This window comes from Sinohyriopsis cumingii, chromosome 17 (assembly GCF_028554795.1).
Source record: "Sinohyriopsis cumingii isolate HCF-2022 chromosome 17, ASM2855479v2, whole genome shotgun sequence".
In the NCBI taxonomy this organism is placed as follows: Eukaryota; Metazoa; Mollusca; class Bivalvia; order Unionida; family Unionidae; genus Sinohyriopsis; species Sinohyriopsis cumingii.
Window position 1 is genome coordinate 16,913,213 of NC_142977.1, and position 21,134 is coordinate 16,934,346.

Below are 21,134 nucleotides of genomic sequence, written 5' to 3' on the forward strand. Positions count from 1 at the left end.
GAAAAGAAAAATTTAGCTTATGCTGAAAAGAAAATGCAATTACTGCTACAGAAAAAGAATAGATTTTCTCAAAATATTATTATGGAATAAGGGCTGTTACATCTTAACATATATGGTACACACAGAATGCATTTTGTAAATTAAAAAATATATTCCAGGGTACTCTGATTACTCAAAGTTCATTTTGAAAATAATACAAAATTACAAATTGCATCTATGGGTGGCTACTCCATAATGACAGTGCCTTCCTGGGTGTCCCAACTATATTTCACTGGAACAGCCCTAAGGCATTGCAGTTCAAATTTGAAGACAAGAAGGCTAATTCTAAACTTGAAAATTGTGAAAATATGTAACTATGAAAGCATAAATGTATTCCACCATTTGCTCAGTAGTATAATTTAAAAGAGTTGTCTATTCCCACAGTTCCCTCTTATGTAAAGATTCGTACTAAAAGTACGCTTGGTATGCATTCTCATTATTAGGCTACAAATGTCAAATTAAATACTGCTTTTACGACTATGTTTCCATGTTAGCATAACCATCTTTCTGTCAAACCTGCCTTTTTTTTTTTCAAATATAAAACTTGAACACCAACTTTAATATATGGTCTGGAGGAACAGATAGGTGTACAGATGTATGGCTGGACATATACACAAATGCCAGTGATAGTAATGCTGGGCTTACACCACGGCAGACTCAACAAACACTGAACATGGAAAATCCATGCAGGATAGGCACGTCTATGCAGCTTGCTTGACATGTGTATAGTTTAGTTTAAATAACCTGAATGGTTTTAGAGCTATGCTCCTGAATACAAATGTTTATGGACTTACAGACAGGTGGATGCTTATCTCTACATATTACTTCTTGGGGTATAAAAATGAAACCAAACTTTTAATCTCCCCTACCAATTACGTAACTGTAAAAATGTCAGTTAACTTTAAACTGCAGTTAACTAATCCAATCATTTAAATAGGGAGAAAATACTTTTTTTTTTCATCGACCAGGTACTTAACATTATAAATCGGGGTCTAAAAAATCTTGTGCCTCGAGTTCAGGGACTACCAGGATGCTGGACCTGGACTTCACTATGTGTGGTTCAGGCAGTCCAAGGACTGTTAAAAAAGCTGGATCTGGACTTCCATATGCCGAGTTCAGGCAACTCAGGGATGACAAGAACACTGGATCTGGACTTCCATATGCTGTGTTCAGGCAACTCAAGGGTGACAAGAACATTGGATCTGGACTTCCATATGCTGAGTTCAGGCAGCCCAGTTTGGATACTACCTGACAGGATCATCTGTTCTAATTTTGGAAGGAAACATAAAAGGATTTCACAAAGGAGAATAATTATTAATGAATTATAATATGACAAATGGGGAGAAGCAACACTACTCACTTTAAAATACATTTTCTGGATTATTCAATTTAAGATATTTTTGAAGTATTTTCTTTCCCAAGTAGCACACTTGCCTACCATCTAATTTCGAAATTTGTCAGACCCTTGGGGATAATGAATGTAACTGATATTGCATGATAGGTGGTGACTTACTTGGCTTTGAGTGTAAGAAGAAGTGTAAATGTCTCCAGACTGTAGTAACCCCGATCTACAAAGTCACCCTGAAATATAACAACATAAAAAGTTTGTGTTATTTCAAACACTCTTGATATAAAACAAATCAAAGAAACTAGTACTCTATATTCCTAAACTCTGCAATGATGAGATGGATAGGTCTTTGACACTTTATACAGATCAAGAATTTGATACTTATAGAATTCTATGTAAATTTCTAAGTCCTGGAGTCCAATATCTGGCCATAGTAGTGGTCCTTATTACACATTTTTAGAAACAACTTGAAGACCAGCTCAATATTCTTTCAAGAGCTGGGAGTCCAGTGTCTGGCCTCCAATGGGTCACCATTATACAGATGGAGATTCTGTTTACTTGCATACCTGCTAAGTTCTTGCCTTTCAAAAGGCAACTCCAGCACAATGTCCTTCCAAAAGCTAATAGTAAAGTACCAAGTCTTTGCAATGAGTCATTATTACAGAGGTTAGGAGTGCATACAAAACTCTGTCGACTCTGAAAATGAAAGTCCAGCACAACGATCTTCCTCCATGTGACAGTTTACTACATGGTCCTTGCACTTTCAAGAATGGGAGTTAGTTTATGGTCATGCATATGGTTTAATGGCACATCAGCACTGTTTAGACTACACAGTGCAAAGTAAAAATATGGTAGTAAAATTTTTGAAATCAAAGCAACTGCTAAAATCTTTTGGAATACACATGAACATAAGTAAACATGCACTCTTAAAAGATATTTTAAAAAAAGCTATAAGGTAAAGAAGTCAAAATTCTTCAAATGATATTACAAAATAAAACAAAAGTAAAAATGTACAATCCTAAAAAACATAGAGTTTCAATTTTGAATATAAATCACATTCTATCACAAAGTACATGATTTTTTTTCTGCTGGCACAACATAAAAGTGTGGTCACCAAATTCACATCAAACAATTTGTGTGCCAAAAGAGTGGAAGTTGACACATAACAAGAATGTACATTCACCATGGTCTGTGAATGAGATTCACACTTTGGGAGTAAGAATTGTTTTGTGTCCTATATGCAATACAATACAAACTCATCTCCCCTATTTAATATACACGAAGGATGCATATTAATGGGTTTAATGTCACAAAAATGTAGCCTGGAGAAATGGATTTTTGTTTAAAGATTTTCTATTCTGAAAATCATTAAATAATTCTGATCTTGGAATATGAATATTTTAAATATTTGAATAATTTTCTTTCTTTTTTTTGGTTGGGGGGATTCTAATGAATAAAATCATTGCCCTAAGAAATTAAACATCACTTCTTAAGAGCTGTTCCAGTAAAACAAACCTGGGACCCAGGGAAGGCACTTTTAATGTAGGGTAGTCACCCATAGATGCAATTAAGAATTTTCTTATCATTTTAATATAAATTCTTTAAAATCAATGAACCCTGGCATATAGCTTTTTGAAAAACTGCATTCTCTGGGTGGCGCATATGTTTAAATGGAACAGCCTTAGAAACATTACATTTATTGGCTTTCTTTTTAATAATTGCAGCGGCAAAGCTGAATGTATGCCTATGCAAGTGGATATTAATTACATATGCATACCAACCATAAATATGTAGTTTGTGTCTGGCATCTGACCTCCTGTCCTGAACAGCTCCATCAGATCATAGAACTGAAATAGAACAAGTATATTAGTTACCATGTACATGTGTGTGTGTATGATTTGGATTTTTAACGTACCTAACCTTTAACAAATTTTTCAGTCATAGTGCTACAATGCCTGCAGCATGGCAGTTTATAGTGATGTCTAGCACTGGAGCATCATGCCACAGACACATAGCATAAATAAATAAACTTCATGCTAGCGGGGTAAGGAAAAACAGAAAGTTACAAAAAATCCCATTCACAATGAAAATCCCTTTGAATATTTGACAACTGGATTGCTAATCTGACAATTCTATAAATAAAATATTTTCTAGTTCAGCCAATGTTCTACAAGTACATCTGACTTAAGCTCTCTGACAAGGACAGAAGGACTATACAAGATATTGAAAGAAAATGACTTTTCCTGTCTGGAGAAAACTTTGTACAATGACTCACTTTTATCTGCAAGCAAAAATCTTTGGTGTCCCCAGTAAATGTTATTTACAAAGTGACGAAAATCCACCAAATACTGATGTAAACAAGAAGAAAAATAAACCTCTAACAATAACAATACATGTACATACATGCCAACCCCTAGTGAGGAAGAAGTTTAATCCAAGTGGACAAGAAGAGTAATCAGAAAAAGAGTATATGTGGATATAACATAATAAAATTAAATGAGCATATGTACAAAATGGTTTATTTACCCCTTCTCGTCTTTTAACATCATTTACTGCTTCAAATTTTCATATACATGTATAGCACTTTGAGCTTTAAAAAGCAACAGTCTCTCAATGAATTTTAAAACACTCTTGTACCAACTGAGATTATGAATGTTTTGCACACAAGTAGAGAACCAAGTGCTGGGTTACATAACCTGGATCTGAATTCAGTTTTATTGTTTTTTTTAACAATACTGAACAATCTCTTGAAGTCAGCATTAGAATGGTAAAGAACCAATATTCCTTTCATAACTTGACAAAGAAGATGAAATATATATCTTCAAGTTACATTGTATTAGGTTTTTTAGCTGGGAAATAAGGTGCCATTGCACATCAACTCTGTCTGCATGAAGTACATTGTCAGGTAGAATGCCAACTTGATACTTCAAGTATTCTCCTTCTAATTTATCAGCAGCCTTTCCTGCAGCATGGTACATCATATGACAGGGACAACCTAATATGTACACTGATGGAGACATTTTTCAAAATATAGAAAGCAACTCCTTTATTAATTCCAGTCATCACTGATGCATTATCAAACATCAGCTGAAAACCCCATATAGTTCTGCCAACTTATGTTTATTCAAAGCATTATCAAGCAAATAAAAAATGCTTTCTCCAGTGGAATCTACTGTTAATTCTGATAATAAAAGAAGAGCATTCTGACTCTGCCCTTTTCATTGTCAAAGTCTCTTACACAGATTGGGTGCAGCTTTTTGTCATCATAATCTCTTCTTCTGTCTGTTGCAATACTAAACAGCCCGGTTTTCATGGCTTCTACAATTTTAAGCAAATTATCTTCTGCTAAACAACTAACAAGATTAGATGATTTTGTTCTTGCAGATGCATATTTTCTAAAATATTTGGAATCAGGAAACATCTGTTTGAACCAAGGACCAACATAGTCTTCTACTGCTAGGGGTAGTCCATGTTCTATTAAAAACTCAGTAAATAATGCCTTTGCATTTATTAGTTCTGCTTCAAAAAAGAAGTTATAAGTTACCTTAGTATTGGAGTTTTGTAAAACGAGCTAATTCAAGGTTTCTTTGTTTTGCAATCATGACCAATATTAAAATCCTTTCCACACAGCCTGCAATCGGCATGAAATGACTGAACTATAACAGTACAGCTTTCCAAGAATCTTTAGCAGTACTGTTGTAATGTACCACTATGAACAAGCAATAATAGTATAGCTTTCCAATGATCTATTGTTGTTGTTGTTGCTATAGGGTTTAAAGTCATTTTTCAGCACAAGATAGGCTATACATGGTGGCCAGTATAACTGGTTGAAGAAGAACCCTGGAAAAACCCCGGCCCATGAGAAGCTACTGGCAAGCTTTCTCACATACCAAGCCTGAGAATCGATCCCACACAGACAGTGGCGAGATGGCAGTGATCCGGAAGGTTGAGCGTTTTAGACAACTTGGCCACTCAGAGGGCCCCTCCAAAGATCTATAGCAGTACTTTAATAATGTACCAATTACAGCAAGTAATAATAGTTCAGCTTTCTGATGATCTTTAGCATTACTGTAGTACTGAAAACAGATAAATGAGTTCCATTACTCAAACTAAAAAGCAAACAAAGATTGTGTCCATTAGCCCTATGTAGCCATCATCTATTTTGTAATACATGGATTTTTAGTGGGGGAAATTGGGAATTCTTACTTATTTTGGTACGTTTTACTTTGGATCCATTTACACTGAGACTGGGGTATATTTTTGGCCAATGATAAAACAATTTATGTGATAGCGTGATGGTGTTAAGACCATAGGAAAAAACATTCAGATATGAGCAGATATTTGTCACACATGTATCCCCCAGGGGTTTAAATTAAGGGTAAAAAAAAAACGTTTTTGTCAGAACTGGGGGCTCAAGTGAAACAATGTGGAGGAAAAAAAAATGTATCTAAAAATTTTCATCTGACCCCTACTTTTTCAGCTTGAAACAGGAAATTGCAAGTTGCACAACATACTCTCGCTCGCTCTCTCAAAAATGCAAATAAACTAACATGCACAATTAACAAAATGCATTGTCCATTCATAGAGTAATTTTATTAATTCATTTTCCTTTTAGTTTATAGTCATACTTTTAATAGCATCCTTCATATTTTTGTGGCAATATTATAAACCAATACAATATACAACATACATAAACCAATACAATATACAACATACATACACCAATACAATATACAACATACATAAACCAATACAATATACAACATACATAAACCAATACAATATACAACATACATAAACCAATACAATATACAACATACATAAACCAATACAATATACAACATACATAAACCAATACAATATACAACATACATAAACCAATACAATATACAACATACATAAACCAATACAATATACAACATACATAAACCAATACAATATACAACATACATAAACCAATACAATATACAACATACATAAACCAATACAATATACAACATACATAAACCAATACAATATACAACATACATAAACCAATACAATATACAACATACATAAACCAATACAATATACAACATACATAAACCAATACAATATACAACATACATAAACCAATACAATATACAACATACATAAACCAATACAATATACAACATACATAAACCAATACAAAAACCCAAATAAATCTTTTTAAACTGTTGTGAATTTACTGCCTGTCATAAAATGTGAACTTTCATCGTTTTTATTGTACTTTGTCCTTGAACACATTATCCAAAATCAAAGAGGCTAACGATTCATCTTCATTTTAGAAAGTTACACTTGAACTTTTAAATCTTTCTCTTATTGCAGCAAAGTTACAAACCAACAAAAACTACAATCCCTCCCACTTTGTACTCCAAATAACGCATTTGTCTCTGCAAGCTTACTGATTTCTATGTTGTGAAAGAATAACTTGGCTGATAATGTGTTCTCCAGCTATCTTGTTGCGAATAAGAGCAGATTTTTGAAAATTCTTAAACCCTGTCATGAAAGGATTTTTCACTTTTGCAGTCATCACAACCACATGATCACAAGTCACACCGGTAATCACAATGGATGTACCATATTCCAGTCAAGGGATTTTTTTTCTCCTTTTTTCATGAAAGCTACAACCCAGTTAGTACTCTGTTGTGTTCTGCTTATTACACTTTCTTGGCTAGTCATTCTGAGTAAATGCCATTTTCATCTGAAGACCATTTTCTAATCCTACAAGCATTGAGGTAAGTTTTGTCTGGATGATATGTTGCTGGGCTTGGTGGAAAGCGTGTGAGATCTCATGAGATTAGGGGAAGCTACTCTGTCATAACAATGCCAATGACCGAAGTATACATGATGCCATCCCTCATCATTTGCATTAGATACTGAATAAATCCTGATTGCATCATGTGAATCCTTTGCGAATCACACTGCTATAAATTGTGTGCATCAGATATCTCCAACATGCATCTCTGATGCACAAATATGCGTAAAGGGAAACACTGTTTTTCAGTTTTAAGTTACTAGAGTTACATGCCATCCCTATATTATGAAACAAACTGGTACAAAAAAACCCAATACAAACATAAGTGAGTCTGATAAATGTTGTGCCCTCAGCAAATTGGTTACCGGCATGCCAAGTCTGGACTTTAATATGATGAGTTCTGATAATCCAGTGATTATTAGAATGTGCAATAAAAATAAAGATAAATGTTTAATACTAAGAACATCCTTTATGCTAATTAATCCAAGCTGGGCTTCCAGGTCATTGGATCTGGCAGCACTCCGGATTACCATCTGATTTTGACATTTGTTGAACTCCATATAAACACTGTCTTTAAAGCATTCAACTGATTGAAGAAAGAAAAGAATTCACCTGACTCTGACTAGCTCAAGTAAGAATCACTAATAAAAGAAGAAAAAAATCAATTCACTTGGCCATGACTATCTCAACTAAGTGGTCACTAATAGCAGAAAACTATGAACAATATTGTGCATGTCAATGAAGGTGTTTATACAAAATTCCTGGATAGCATTATGCTAAAATTACTACTGTAAAGGTGATATAATACCTGTCCATGAATATCTCCACATACAGTGACTGGTGTGGATACAGGTTGGACATTGGATTCCTCCAGCAACAATTCACAAACCATGTCACAAAGTTTCTGAAAGATAAAACAATCTATTTTAGAAAATCTAGAGCTATATGAAAAGTATTTTGTAAAATTAAGTCATTGCTTTCCATTTATGCAAATCCTGGGGATCCAGTATGTAGAAACAAAGGTCCAACACCGAATGGAGGTTCTCAGGGATCGCTCAGGGCTTTGCCAATGTTGCAAATTGCCAAAAAAAATTACCTTATTGGCAACAAAACATACCATCTGTAGATTCTGGGGCAACAACATTTTTGGCTGTTAAAAATTTGACATAAAGTCTTGGGTTTGTAGTGGAGAAATTCAAAGGCACCATGACAGGAAGTCACAAACTTTGATTTAAAACTGCACTGGAATCTATTGTTACATATACAAATCCTGTTCATATTGACAAACCACCCTAACATGGCATTAATATAACATAATCTGCTTATGCTGATGTCTAGCCTCAGTACTGTATGCCGTAATATAACCAAAATATTTGTGCCACCTGACTAGCTACAATCGACCAACTCTGAAGGTGGGAATGGGAACGACTACAATCGACTGGACGATCATGGTATTATTTTTTCTTATCAAGAAGTCAGCAACATACTTCAATACAAACATTTTTTCATAGTGATTGGAACATATTTATTGTGCCATGAAAGTTTCCGGTTTGCAACAAAAAGGTTCATGCTTACGATCGCTACCAATGTCGGTGTAAAACCAAAATTAGAGTTCCAATATTTTGAAACAATAGATTGTGACATCTCGCAAGAATGTTTGTTGAACTTTTTAATTTTTTGATACATGTTAGTTGTATTTTCTAATGGGATTTGACTGGTAAATGAATTTTCTAACATGATCTAAGACTCGAATTCATGGATTTTTCAAATACATGTATATTATTTAACACATTGTGGAGTGTACTACACAAATGTAAGTTGTCAATATACACATGTATTTCAGACTTCATTTAATCAAAATTTCCATTGTTTTTTTTCTTTCTCTCTCTGTAAATCCTAAACACTGACAACAGGTCACTTCAAAACTTTCACCTGAATGTGAAATTTAAATTATTTTCAGCTCCCTCCCCCTTATCCTAAAATCCGCTTATGTCGACAATATTACCTTGGTCCTGAGGGTGACAAGATAAACAGATAATACTGTATTATGAAAATGGCGACAGTTTCTGAAAACTTTTTTTTGGACAAAATACTGAGGTTGCCGATTTTTATGGTGATAACTTTTTTAAAGCCAGCGCGAGCCCTGGGTTCTGGAGGTAAAACCTCTCACTACTACGAGCAATGAAAGCTATGAAAACTAGGGTGCATCCTTATAAGATAATTTTTACATGTTGGTTTAAAAAAATCAAAATACAAATGCTACTTGAAATAACCCAAAACAAACCCAAATGAAAGTCATCAACAATATCCACTCATTTTGTTTTGCCTCCCGTTGCATTCCTCCATCTGCATTTTAGGGTTTAACACCTTTTATTATCACCTACTCCTCCACTTGAAACACCATATTAAATATGACGACCTTTGTGTTAGTGGAGCTCAGGTTACAAAGTAGAAATCAGTGGTAAAAAGATACACCTGCTCAATGTATGAACATGATACAGCACACAAAGCCACTGATATGATACATGATCAATATACAGTGAAATTCCTCTAAACCGAAACCTCAGGATACCGGAATCCCCTCAAGACCAAACTTTTTTGTCGTACAATTTAACTTCTTTTAACATCATATTTTCCCAAGTAAACCAAAACCAATCAACTCTGAGCATCTAAACAAATCCTGAACCCAAATTTCAATTTTAGGTTTAAAATTAAACCATAACAATAAAACTCAGTTGAAACTAGAAAATATATTTAGCTACTAAATTTCTGACATGCTGAAACATATTAATTACAGTTACCAGGTTCTGCAGTGGTCTAATTTGAAAAAAAAAAAAAAGGATCTGGAACATGTCCCAAATGCAGGTCTGGTTAAATGAATGGTTGACATGTTCACCAACATAGATTAGGGCTGACAATCTGAAGTCTTTGCAGCATACAAAAGAACTAAGGCTAATTACATGTGTTAGTAACTAACTGCTTATAAGTAAGCCATCATAAGAAAGACTGTTTATCTGCTGATTATCTAATTGTGATTGATGCTATTAAAAATTAAATATCAGGGCTTTATTAACCAGGCATGTGGCTTTGCTTTTGAGTTCGTAATCTGGATTTTTAACATAACTTCAATGTAATTTTCAGGCATATCGCTACGATGTCTGCAGTGTAACTGATGATTTTTGGCAAGAAAACATATACTGCTCATCTAATTCTTTATTAAATGAATGTATTTAAAATATAGTAAGAAAACAACAACTTTCTTAATTGTGTGCACTTTAAAATAAAGAGACACTTATGCTTTCGTAACAGCATTTTATCTCTGTCTCTCTCATCACAAAAGCGCAAGAAAGAAGTTTTTTCACATCTGCAAAAACCTCAGCAAATCAAAAACTTTTTGACACCAAAACAAAAACTTGGGTCCCATGGGATTTTGGTTTTGAGAAGTTGGTTTTGAGAAGTTTCACTGTATTTGATGGTCTTTTCATCTTTTGAAGGTTTATCAGTGGTAAGGTGGTGATGTTTAATATCTTTAAAAATCCAGCAGGCAGATTACATCTGTTCATGATATTATCATCCCTAACAAGATTAAAAAAATACATCCAAACAGACTACCTGTTAGATGTTAGTGGTTTTAATTCCACCTTTTCGGCCATTGCAGGCTGCTGCATTAGATCAGATGCAGAACTCTTCTTCATCACCACATCCCTTGCTATGCACTGCAAGAATGCTTTACAAACATCTTTTCTCATGTCCTCACTTAAAAGTAGATGGCATTACGATCTTCAAAACAGAAGAAATAGTGCAATTTGCAAGAAAAATTTATCTAGAATAAGTCCATGTGTGGCAGGAGAGATGATTAAGAACCAAATCAATTATATTGTGTTTACTGCATATGCCAAACATTTGCCAAGGACAAGGTTATTAATTTCTGACAGTGATTATTGAAATTATTGACAACATCCACCTCCCTTCAAGACATTAACAATGACACCTGTACCTCATGCAGTAATCACCAATCAAAACTGAATGTACACCAGAAGTAAAGCCTTAAAATCCACACAATATGAAGGAACAAAGAAAATTCGCATAAAAGTGGTTATCAAATTACCAGTAAAGTATTTAAACCACGCATGAAGATTAAGTGTGGAATGTTTTGTTATTCCGATATATTTACTGGTTGAATATGCTAATGGGATGAATTAGCATGGAATTGGAGAGGGAGAGACTTCAAACCATGTAGTAGTTTATAGAAGGCAAGTGGATGCTATCTACAGTTTTTGTCAAGGACAAGTGGGTGAAAATATGTGATTATCCCTCTTGGGGTAAGTATCATTTTGTATCAATTATTCAGCTGTTGTATCTATATGGAAAAAGCATTGACACGTCAATATATTGATTAATCTTACTAAGAATGCTTATATTATCCAATGCAACATGAATGTTGGCCCCCATTTTATGCAAAGGCTGTGTACTGCTTACCATGAGAATGAAATATATATATATAGTGGACAGTATAACTCAGTACATATATAGCACTGACATCCTTGTTTATTCATAAAAATATTAGCACATCTTATTCTTGCAAATCACATTTTAGTCAGAGGTCCACTTTTTCATGGACATAAGCAATCTTACAAAGTGATGTTCTACAGATATACTTTTTCAATGATATAAGCAATCCTACAAGATGATGCAAACCATATAAAATATATAAATATCTGATGGATATTTAAAACAATATTAAGCACATAACCATCATATGTTCACAAAACTCGTATATTCTTTAAAGGATTACCATAATATAGGTTAAAATGCTGAATATAGATCCAGCTAAACAAAAATCATGATTTCAGCACACTATTCATTCAATTGTTGACTTTAGCAATCACACTGTTTCAGCATCGATGAGTATTTTTTTACCAACTTAAATGAAATATAAAATGTTTTAAAATTTATATATAATTTGTTTAACCAAAGTCTATTCAATCCTGACTGCACAGTAGTAAAATATCTGATAGCCTGATACTCTGGGCCCCTTCAATTTTAGATTGGGCCTGTCCTGTATTCTAAGTGAGGTGCCCGTTGGGCTTTCGAAAACAATTTAAATTTGCCCGAGGAAACTTCGATCAAACGGATGAAATCTGTAAATGTATTTTCAAGATGTTGATATACATGCCATAGCAGTAACAATGGCAGTAATGCGTTGGAATGAAGGTCCATTTTTAAAGACCGTTCAATTAAGATTAGTAACCACCATTGTCCTACATGAAACTGAGATCTAATTTTAATCAGATTGCAGCATGACATGTCATGCTAAAATTATGATTTTGTACTCCCAAACTCCCTGACACGGTCATGTTTCAAGAAAAAAAACAATTTTTAGTAATCTTCAACAACAAAATAAAAATAAAAGCCACCATGTTTGGTATATGCATGTTACATGTAGCATTATAAACAGAAAACAGTCATGATTGGAGCTGATGTAAAACCATCCCTTGGGCAGTTTAAATAGCAGAAATTAAAAGCAAAGAGGTCAAATATAAACCACCATTTCAGATATTATTTAACTGGCTGACAATAGCTAGTGAGATGTGTTTGAATGCTATAGTGGGTGAACCCATTGTGCAAATTTGTATAGGTAGGATCAGGAAGTGAAACAGCACATCATAGGTAAATCAAAGAGATACTTCTAGATATGCACACAAGAACAAAGGTTATAACATATTATTGTCTTGAATTAGAATGTTTATGCCATATGTATTATATTTTTGACAAGTCTGTGAACAGTGGCAGCATTTCTTTAAAGTCGGATGTTACTGCATATATAGAATGCAAAGCATGATCATAACAGTTGTAAGAATAGTGTTCAAATCTAATCCAGTTTTTAAGCCGATTTAAGTTAGATATCAGCAAAGCTCAACAAAAATAAATTTCAGAACTCCTCGTTGATGGAGTTTTTACTTTGTGAAGCACACCAACGTAGTGATGAACATTAATGACATTGGCATTACCTTCAGAACCCCTTGAACCCTACTGAATTTATATCTGAATTGTAGCTATTGCAACGTTGTGAGACAATATAGAGGAAGTTTTGGGAATGTGGAAATTGGAGTCTTGATTTGTGGAATTTCAGTCATCACTTGAATTTTATTTAAGTCACCACCACGGGATCTGTTTCTAAAAAAGATTTCCTTTGAGCACTGCTACTTAATGCACCTCAGGTTAAGTGTCATAAGAAACGTACAGATAAAACTTATCACTCGCTATGGACTTTTACAATGGTGGCCAGATACTAAGCTGGGTCATGAAAAGAGTGTCGAATCTAATAATCACAATATACGGTAGTACAAATACATTTTGTGAAATATTTTTGTCAACATTTCTACAAGTTCACATTGAGCAACCCCCCTTAATTTAACTAATCTCACCTAGAAAATGGTTTATAAAGATGGAATTTTAAAATCATCTGAATGCAAAATTAGCATTCTGTTGAATTAGTGCTGTTCTTATTTATACAAAGACTTGTTTTCAGTACAAAATTTTAGCATTTATAGTGGAGGTCAATTATGTCCACGTTTCCTTTTGATTAATTAGATCAAAAATACCAACCAATGTGTGAGGTAGAGATACAGATCTGTTGGTGCAACATTTCCCTTAGCTGCAACACATGGTTTTGAAGTAATCAACAAATTAAAAACTGAAAATCATCATTCTTGCAATAAAAATTGTTGCACCTTGGGAAAAGTAGTTAAATTTTAAACACATTCATCTATACAATATGTAGAGTTATCTATTTAAAATTGATGTAACATTCTTGAATTTGATTAGTTTTATGATGCAATTCATTTTTTGGGAATACCGGGAAGTAGGAAATTCAATATGGTGGCACCAATGCTAACGTTAATGTCAATTCATTTTGACTTTGTATTATTTATTATATTGCAAAATTAGGGCGATGTTAAGAAATAATAATATAAAACCATAAGATTCTTTGAACATCTATTGAATTTAACAGTGAAAGGGTGTATTACTGAGCAAGTAAATTATTAATTATTCCAATTTTTGGTCGATCAGTTCCACTCCAATCGATGACTCAATATTTCATTGAAATTTTGAAGAATTTGTGAATATAATAGTATCTATTGTTGTTGCTGTGACAACCTATAAATGCTCCCACCTACCTCATGAAAACTTTGCATCAAAATACCCCACACCTACATATTTTTTACTATCCTCCTAGAACTTTATTCTACAGTAAATTTATTATTTCTTTAGACTTTTAATCAAAATGTGCCACTCGCATGATATTTTTGGCTCAGAAGAGACTCACTCTAATTCAGATAATGTAACAGAAACTAAACAGAACAGAAGAAAGCAAAGAAACAGACAGACACTGACTAAATATAAGTAAATTTCGTACAGCTGCTTTTCTAAAAGAAAATGAAATCAAGAATGAATTATATTTACCATTATAAAATAATTTTAAACACGTATTAAGAATTACTGCTTGTATATATAAAAATTGATTGTATATACATATTGTGTGTGTTAGAAAAAAATAGTCATGGTTTTACCTTAACATTAGGCAGTTTTACTAAATTTTCCAGTTTTTGGTTACAAAGACGCCGTTTTAAATGCGTGTCAGGCAACGATATAAATTAATTCATAAAAATAAAGTTTGCTTATAAACGTAAACAGTTTGTGTTTTCTGATAATCTACCACACATATTTGCCAAATTTCTGCTAAATATTCCAACATTTACAAAATCATTGACTCATGCTACGTGACGAGAAACATTGGGGGAGTGACGAAACATCAAACTGCGTGTGCTCTATATTTAACCTGCTTAGAAGATCTAGTATATTAATTTAAATGTCTTAGCTTCTGTTTTTTTGCTATAGCATCAAAAAGTTCTGTTTTCTTACTTTCAGGTCATTTTCAGGCAAATATTGGCATTGCTTGGCTATCTCGATCCATTTATCGACGTCCGCCATTTTAAGATTTAGGCCTAACTGGAAATGCAAAAGTAAAACTAAATATGATTGGATAATATATGAACATACCAAACTTCAGACCAAATGGAAGATCAAGAAAGAAATCCGGCTTTTATAATAATAAAAAAAAGCACAAAACGCTACTTAAGATTTTTTAGAAATCATGTTACACACTTTCAAAGACAGTATATAAAGCTGCATTTATTTTAAAATATGAGTCGGTGAAACAAATCAAGTGATTTCTGAATAACTTATCATCCATGTTTGGTAAATAAAGGTACAAATAACGACAATCCTCTCGTATTAGTTTATCGACAAGAAAAGACATCAAGGATAGAAAATAGAAAAATAAACAAAACTTAGTCATTTCGTTCACTAATTAATAACTTCTAACCTGAATGTCACCAGTGGGTCCATAACACTGTCATCTACGCTGTTTTCAAGCCAAATGAACTCGCGTTGTGAACAACCAGACAGACCGCTCACCGCCCTAATCGTCTTCTTCCAATAACGCTATTGGTTCCTCTGGAACATACTCGCACATGGTGTGAACTATGAAAATATGGTGGGAGGTCCAAGTGCAGTTAAAAACATCCCTGGTCTGGAACTAAGCGATCCCCATGCCAACCCCTGCTCTGAAAGCATTGATAGACTTGGCATCAAATAGGGTGGCTGGTAAGGAGTTCCACGGACGGATACCTGAAGGGAAGAAGGATTCTTTGTACGCATTGACTCTGGTGAAGGAAACGAGAAATCTGCATAAATATCCTCTAGTGTAAGATCCTGTCTGTTGGAGGTATGGTGCTGCTGGGATGTCAACTAGCTGGTGTACAATCCGGTACATCATAGCAGCTTTCGGTGTCGAGATTGAAGCTCTTCCCATCCCAAATGTTGGATCATAGTGGAGACACCACTGGTTCGTCGAAGTTCACCAATAGTAAACATTGCTGCCCTTCGTTGTACTGCTTCAAGTTTGGCAATGTTTGTTTTGGTAGATGTTTCCCAAACGTTCGACGCATACCTCAACTGTGGGAGTAGTGAATGGGGATGGTATAGGGTCTATGGGACTTATCATTAAAAATACCCTTGGGAACATATAGGGTCTATGTAAATTTAACATGGAGAAAAATCGTGGGAACATATAGGGTCTATGGGAATTAACATGGCCAAAAACCCTGGGACAATATAGGGTCTATGGGAATTAACATGGCCAAAAACCCTGGGACAATATAGGGTCTATGTAAATTTAACATGGCCAAAAAACTCCTGGGACTGTATAGGGTCTATGTAAAATTGAAATAGGGAGGGTCTCTATTTTTTTTAAAAAAAAAGAAAATAAAATAAAATAAAAAAAGGGGTAGGCAATGGAAAGGCTATCTCTTTTCGAGAAATATGGGGGCCCTGAAAAGGGCCTTTGGGTTTTCTTCTTCTGCTTCTAATTTCTTCTTTTCCTCCACCAACTTCTTATTTTATCTCCAACACTCTTTCTCTTCTTTTCTTTCTTTTTTTTTCTCCTCCTCTTCTTCTTTCTTCTCTTCCTCCTCTTCTTCTTTCTTCCTCTTCTCATTTTCTTCTTCTTTTTCAATTTTTTCGTTCCATTTGCGTATTCTTATTCTTTCCTCTTCATCCTCCTTCTCCTCCTTTATCTCTTTCATGACACCACTAATCTTGTCCTTTGCTTTTCTTAAGTTATTAATTTCCATCTTTACACGATGGGGACTATAGGAATAATGGTCTTCAACGAGTCTTATTAGCATCTGTTCCATTATTCCTAAGTTGTCTAAAACGTCTTGCAAGGTTTGTATTTTGTCCATTTGGTTTGACGCCATCTTCTTTTTATTCTTTGCAGAATGGTTTGAACGACGAATACTGTGGGTTCTTATACTTAAAGCGCGTACGTGAAGGAAAACATCCCCCTAAAAACATAAAATGGATCTTACCTAGATCATGACCAAACAACGCGCGTACGTGAAGGAAAACATCCCCCCTACTTTTTCATTTCATATAATATAACCCAAACTATACTCTCCACAATTGCTAAGAAACAATAAAGAAACCCATAATCTACTATTCGCACAAACATACCTTTACTCTTACAAACACAAACACACAAACACATACCCTCACATTTTTTTAAAAAGAGTTAGTGTTTATATTCACACTACTCTACCTACACACATTGGCAAATTAATAGTTATTTCTTTTCTAGAGTATTGGGTAGCCCTGAAAAGGGCTGTTGGTTTTTTTGAACTCCTGATGCACCTATCTAATGGTTGCACCTTCCTGGCCTGGCGCCACACACGCATCTTCTTCCCCAGTCTTCTTTCACCTTTCTTCTGGGGAGCGCAGAGGGAGGATGATTCGCTTCAACACCCCAATCCTCTGTCTCGGGAATATTGAACGACATCCTCTCTTCTCTTTTCTTTTCCTCTTCTTCCCTCTCTCTTCTCTCCTCCTCTTCTTTCTTCATTCTTGCTTCTTCTACGATAGCCTCCGCTGATTGTTCGTTTACTATGCGCCTGGCATATTCCAGGTGCATCTGGAGTTCTAGCAGCTTTACAATCCTTGTATTCATTGTCTTGCTGTTAACAGGTCGACGATGGGCCCAACTGACGATTAGTTTTTAATTTATACTGAAAGCGCGGACGTGAAGGAAAACATCCCCCTAAAAACATAAAATTCGTCTTACCTACATCATGACCAAAAACAACAACAACGCGCGGACCTAAAAGAAACACTCACTCACATTTTATGCTACCCATCACTATTTTAAAATTTTTTCATAAATCACTTCAATAGACTATCCAAATACGCAAAGCAATCCAATCTAACCCCAAATATACACCTCAAACACCAAAAAAGACATCATTTTAATCTACTATCCACACCAACTTACGTGAGCTCTTACAAACACAAACACACAAACACATACCCTCACATTTTTTATAAAAGAGTTAGTGTTTATTTTCACACTACTCTACCTACTAACATTGGCAAATTAATAGTTATTTCTTTTCTAGAGTATTGGGTAGCCCTGAAAAGGGCTGGTATTTTTTGTTTGCTATGGCATTCTTTTTTAGTTTCTAAGAATGCGATGTCCTCTGAGGATAGACTTTCTGGCGATAGGTCTGCTTCTTCGGAAAGAGAAGAAGAACTCTTTGGTGTCGATACGGCAATCGACAAAGCCTCTGTCAGCTTCAGGTTGCTGCTGTTGTTCTTGTTGTTGCTGCTGTTGCTGCTGTTGCTGCTGTCTCTGAAGTCTGTACTTCTCTGTCCATTCTTCTTTTTCCCTGTTCATTTCTTCTCTGAAGAGCTCTTCTATCAGGTCTTCAGTGATTTTTAACATTCTCACATTCTCTATTTCTTCTGGCTTCGGTATCAGACTGTGTCTGACCCTATGCAAATTCACGTAGGCTTCGTTGAGCTTAGCTAGTTTGGAACACATCTTCTTAGGAGGATGAGACGACAATGGATGGTTAGACTGGGAACAAACCGGTTCTTAAAGTCAAAGCGCGGACGTGAAGGAAAACATCCCCCACACGGTTTTCGAGTCGCAACGTTTAGTGAGTGTCATGAGAGGGATAGTAAGAAATGAAAGAGCATCAATCCAACAGTCTTATAGCTAAACAAACCACAAAGGCATTTTTTTCAAAACACAACATTTTTTATTCAAAAATCACTTAACACTAAACAACAACTCTAACATTTTTAACAATAATCCAACACTATAACATCAAACAATTTTTTTTCAAATCACAAACATTTTTTCTCAATGGACAATCTACTTTAAACAGGGCTGACAACGTTGTGAATGAAATTGTGATTTCCACTGTTGGAAATCATTAGGCCATTGATGGACACTACGTTTCCTAGCTTGAGACAAAAGATAAGCATAATGGTCACAAAACCATCGATCTACTTTCACATCATTTCTAGCAGAAGAACGAGGATCGAAATGAGTCACTAAATGTTCTAAGGAATAGCCCAGGCTGCGATGATGCAGAAAATACACACAGTACTGTCCACACACCAAAGAATCTGTGCCTTGTAATTTCACGTTATTGAATCGGGTGGTTTGAGCATTTCTTCTCATAAAGTCAATGATATCGTCTTCCAAAGGGGGCAATCCGTACGAATCGAAATATTCCACACATCCTTCTTGAGGAAAGTAGACGGCTACCCAGTGGGTTCCTGGGAGATGACTGTCGTCCGTGTTGATCACGTAAGCTTGATGGTCTTTAGGTTTGCGATGAGGGAGTTCATCTTTAGCACAGACAACAGGATTCCAAGAAGCCGTATACGAACTGTGGTTCAAAAGGTAATACAGTTCCCAGGTATCCATTTGTTTTGTTTTCTTCTTCACAGGTAATAATAAGTCGTCAATTCGATCCTGACTTTTTGCTTGAAAATGTCTGACGAATAAACGGTTATTCGTTCTGTTTCCTCACTCTGATTCAGGAGAGCTTCGATACGATGGATCTCTTGAGTGGTTAATGGTGGACAAGAATGTTCACGCAAGTCTTTATACCACTGGTGCAACACGTCTTTGTTCGAGATGAGACTCCAAGCTTCGTCCAGATACTCGTCCAATTTTTCTTCTTGACTTAACATTAGGCATTTATCGTGTTGAATTTGACTGGGATGATCGTTTTGACATCCATAGCAATTTTTCTTGATCAATTCCGTCATTTTATCGACCAAGTGTTTGGCAAAACAGGAGACTAAATGGACTTCTTGTTCTGGCCATCTCGACTTCATTATGATCACTTCTTCTTCTTCCACAGTCTCCTCACATTTCATGTCCAAAGTTTCTCCACTAGGTAAAGAGGGATAACAGTCTTCCATGACTTCTAGTAATCTAGAATGACTTCTCTCAAACTGTTGATTTCTATGGTATTGTCAAATTCTGCATACAGGATGACGTTCACTGTGTGATCTGGAGGTGGATTTGCAAACTGAAGTTCCACACGAATCTGGCCTGATTTTATAGGGTGGAAATGTCCCTCGTCGCTGCCTTGGTCTGGAGTGAAATCAAAACCCCACAAAGCATAGCCTCCTGCATAATCGTCGTACGAAATACCGTGACTGGTGTTGGTTCCTAACTGTCCCGTGGCTTCGTACAGGGACAAGTACGATCTCAAATAATTCTTTGCGACACCAAAGTTGGGCTCAAAGGGTCGGGTACACAAGGTCTTGCCGTCGCGACTGACTTCGATCTTGGACACATTGTAATGTTGAAACTCAAAAGGATTTTGATCGTGGGTTCCGTTGAAGGCTGAATTCCTGACGATACCAACAATCAAACGTTTGGGTAACTGTCCTTGGAACAGATGATCTTCGATCATAGATCGCTGTCCAGCAGGAATGGTGAACGTTTTCACTTCTACGCGTCGTATCGGATACTTGGCAGTCGTTCTGCTCAACGTCTGACTGACGTCGTTTCCCACTTTAGGTAACACTTCCACACGACGCACGTAAAGTCGGGCTTCTTGAATGATAGTTTTGTATTCGTTGGCATGGGCCATCAAATGGAAAGTGGCACTGCTACGATTCAGTCTCAGACGGATATCCACCCCGTTGAGCAAATACTTTTCTTGTAACCACATGTCCAAATGCAAACGATCCATCAGTTCTAAACTTCGCCCTTGCAGAATTTTCTTACGACGGTCGTTAAACCCCACATTGTGAGGATTGTCATCTTCTGTCAGGACTGTGTCGCTAAACGTGCCTACACCTGCTGTGTCAGGTTTCCATACCACGCAAGCATCCAGATGAGTATTCTTGGCTTCTTTTGCGTACGTCAAGAGATTTTCCAAGTAGGCACGATATGGGTAAGTATCCATGCTGCTGCTGACCAGTTTGTTATTCAAGTACAAGTCCACTTCGCTAAATAAGGAATGCATGAAATTGTTGACAGGAGCTACTCTAGCATCGCCTCCTGGATTGGTGTTGTCCGTTTTGATCACTTTCACT

General features: G+C 35.5%; 1 protein-coding gene across 1 annotated transcript in view; it reads right to left on the reverse strand.

Annotated features, from left to right (window-relative positions):
* Positions 1-15,239, reverse strand: part of LOC149777824 (serine/threonine-protein phosphatase 6 catalytic subunit) — a 37,492-nt gene extending 22,253 nt beyond the window's left edge. Inside the window, exons 1-4 of the mRNA XM_089938884.1 lie at positions 15,093-15,239; positions 7,975-8,070; positions 3,169-3,234; positions 1,553-1,620 (exon numbers count right to left, since the gene is read on the reverse strand). Of these exons, the coding sequence (XP_089795010.1) occupies positions 1,553-1,620; positions 3,169-3,234; positions 7,975-8,070; positions 15,093-15,161 (299 nt within the window). The 5' untranslated portion in view covers positions 15,162-15,239. The remainder of the gene's footprint in view (positions 1-1,552; positions 1,621-3,168; positions 3,235-7,974; positions 8,071-15,092) is intronic.
* Positions 15,240-21,134: the final 5,895 nt, after the last annotated feature.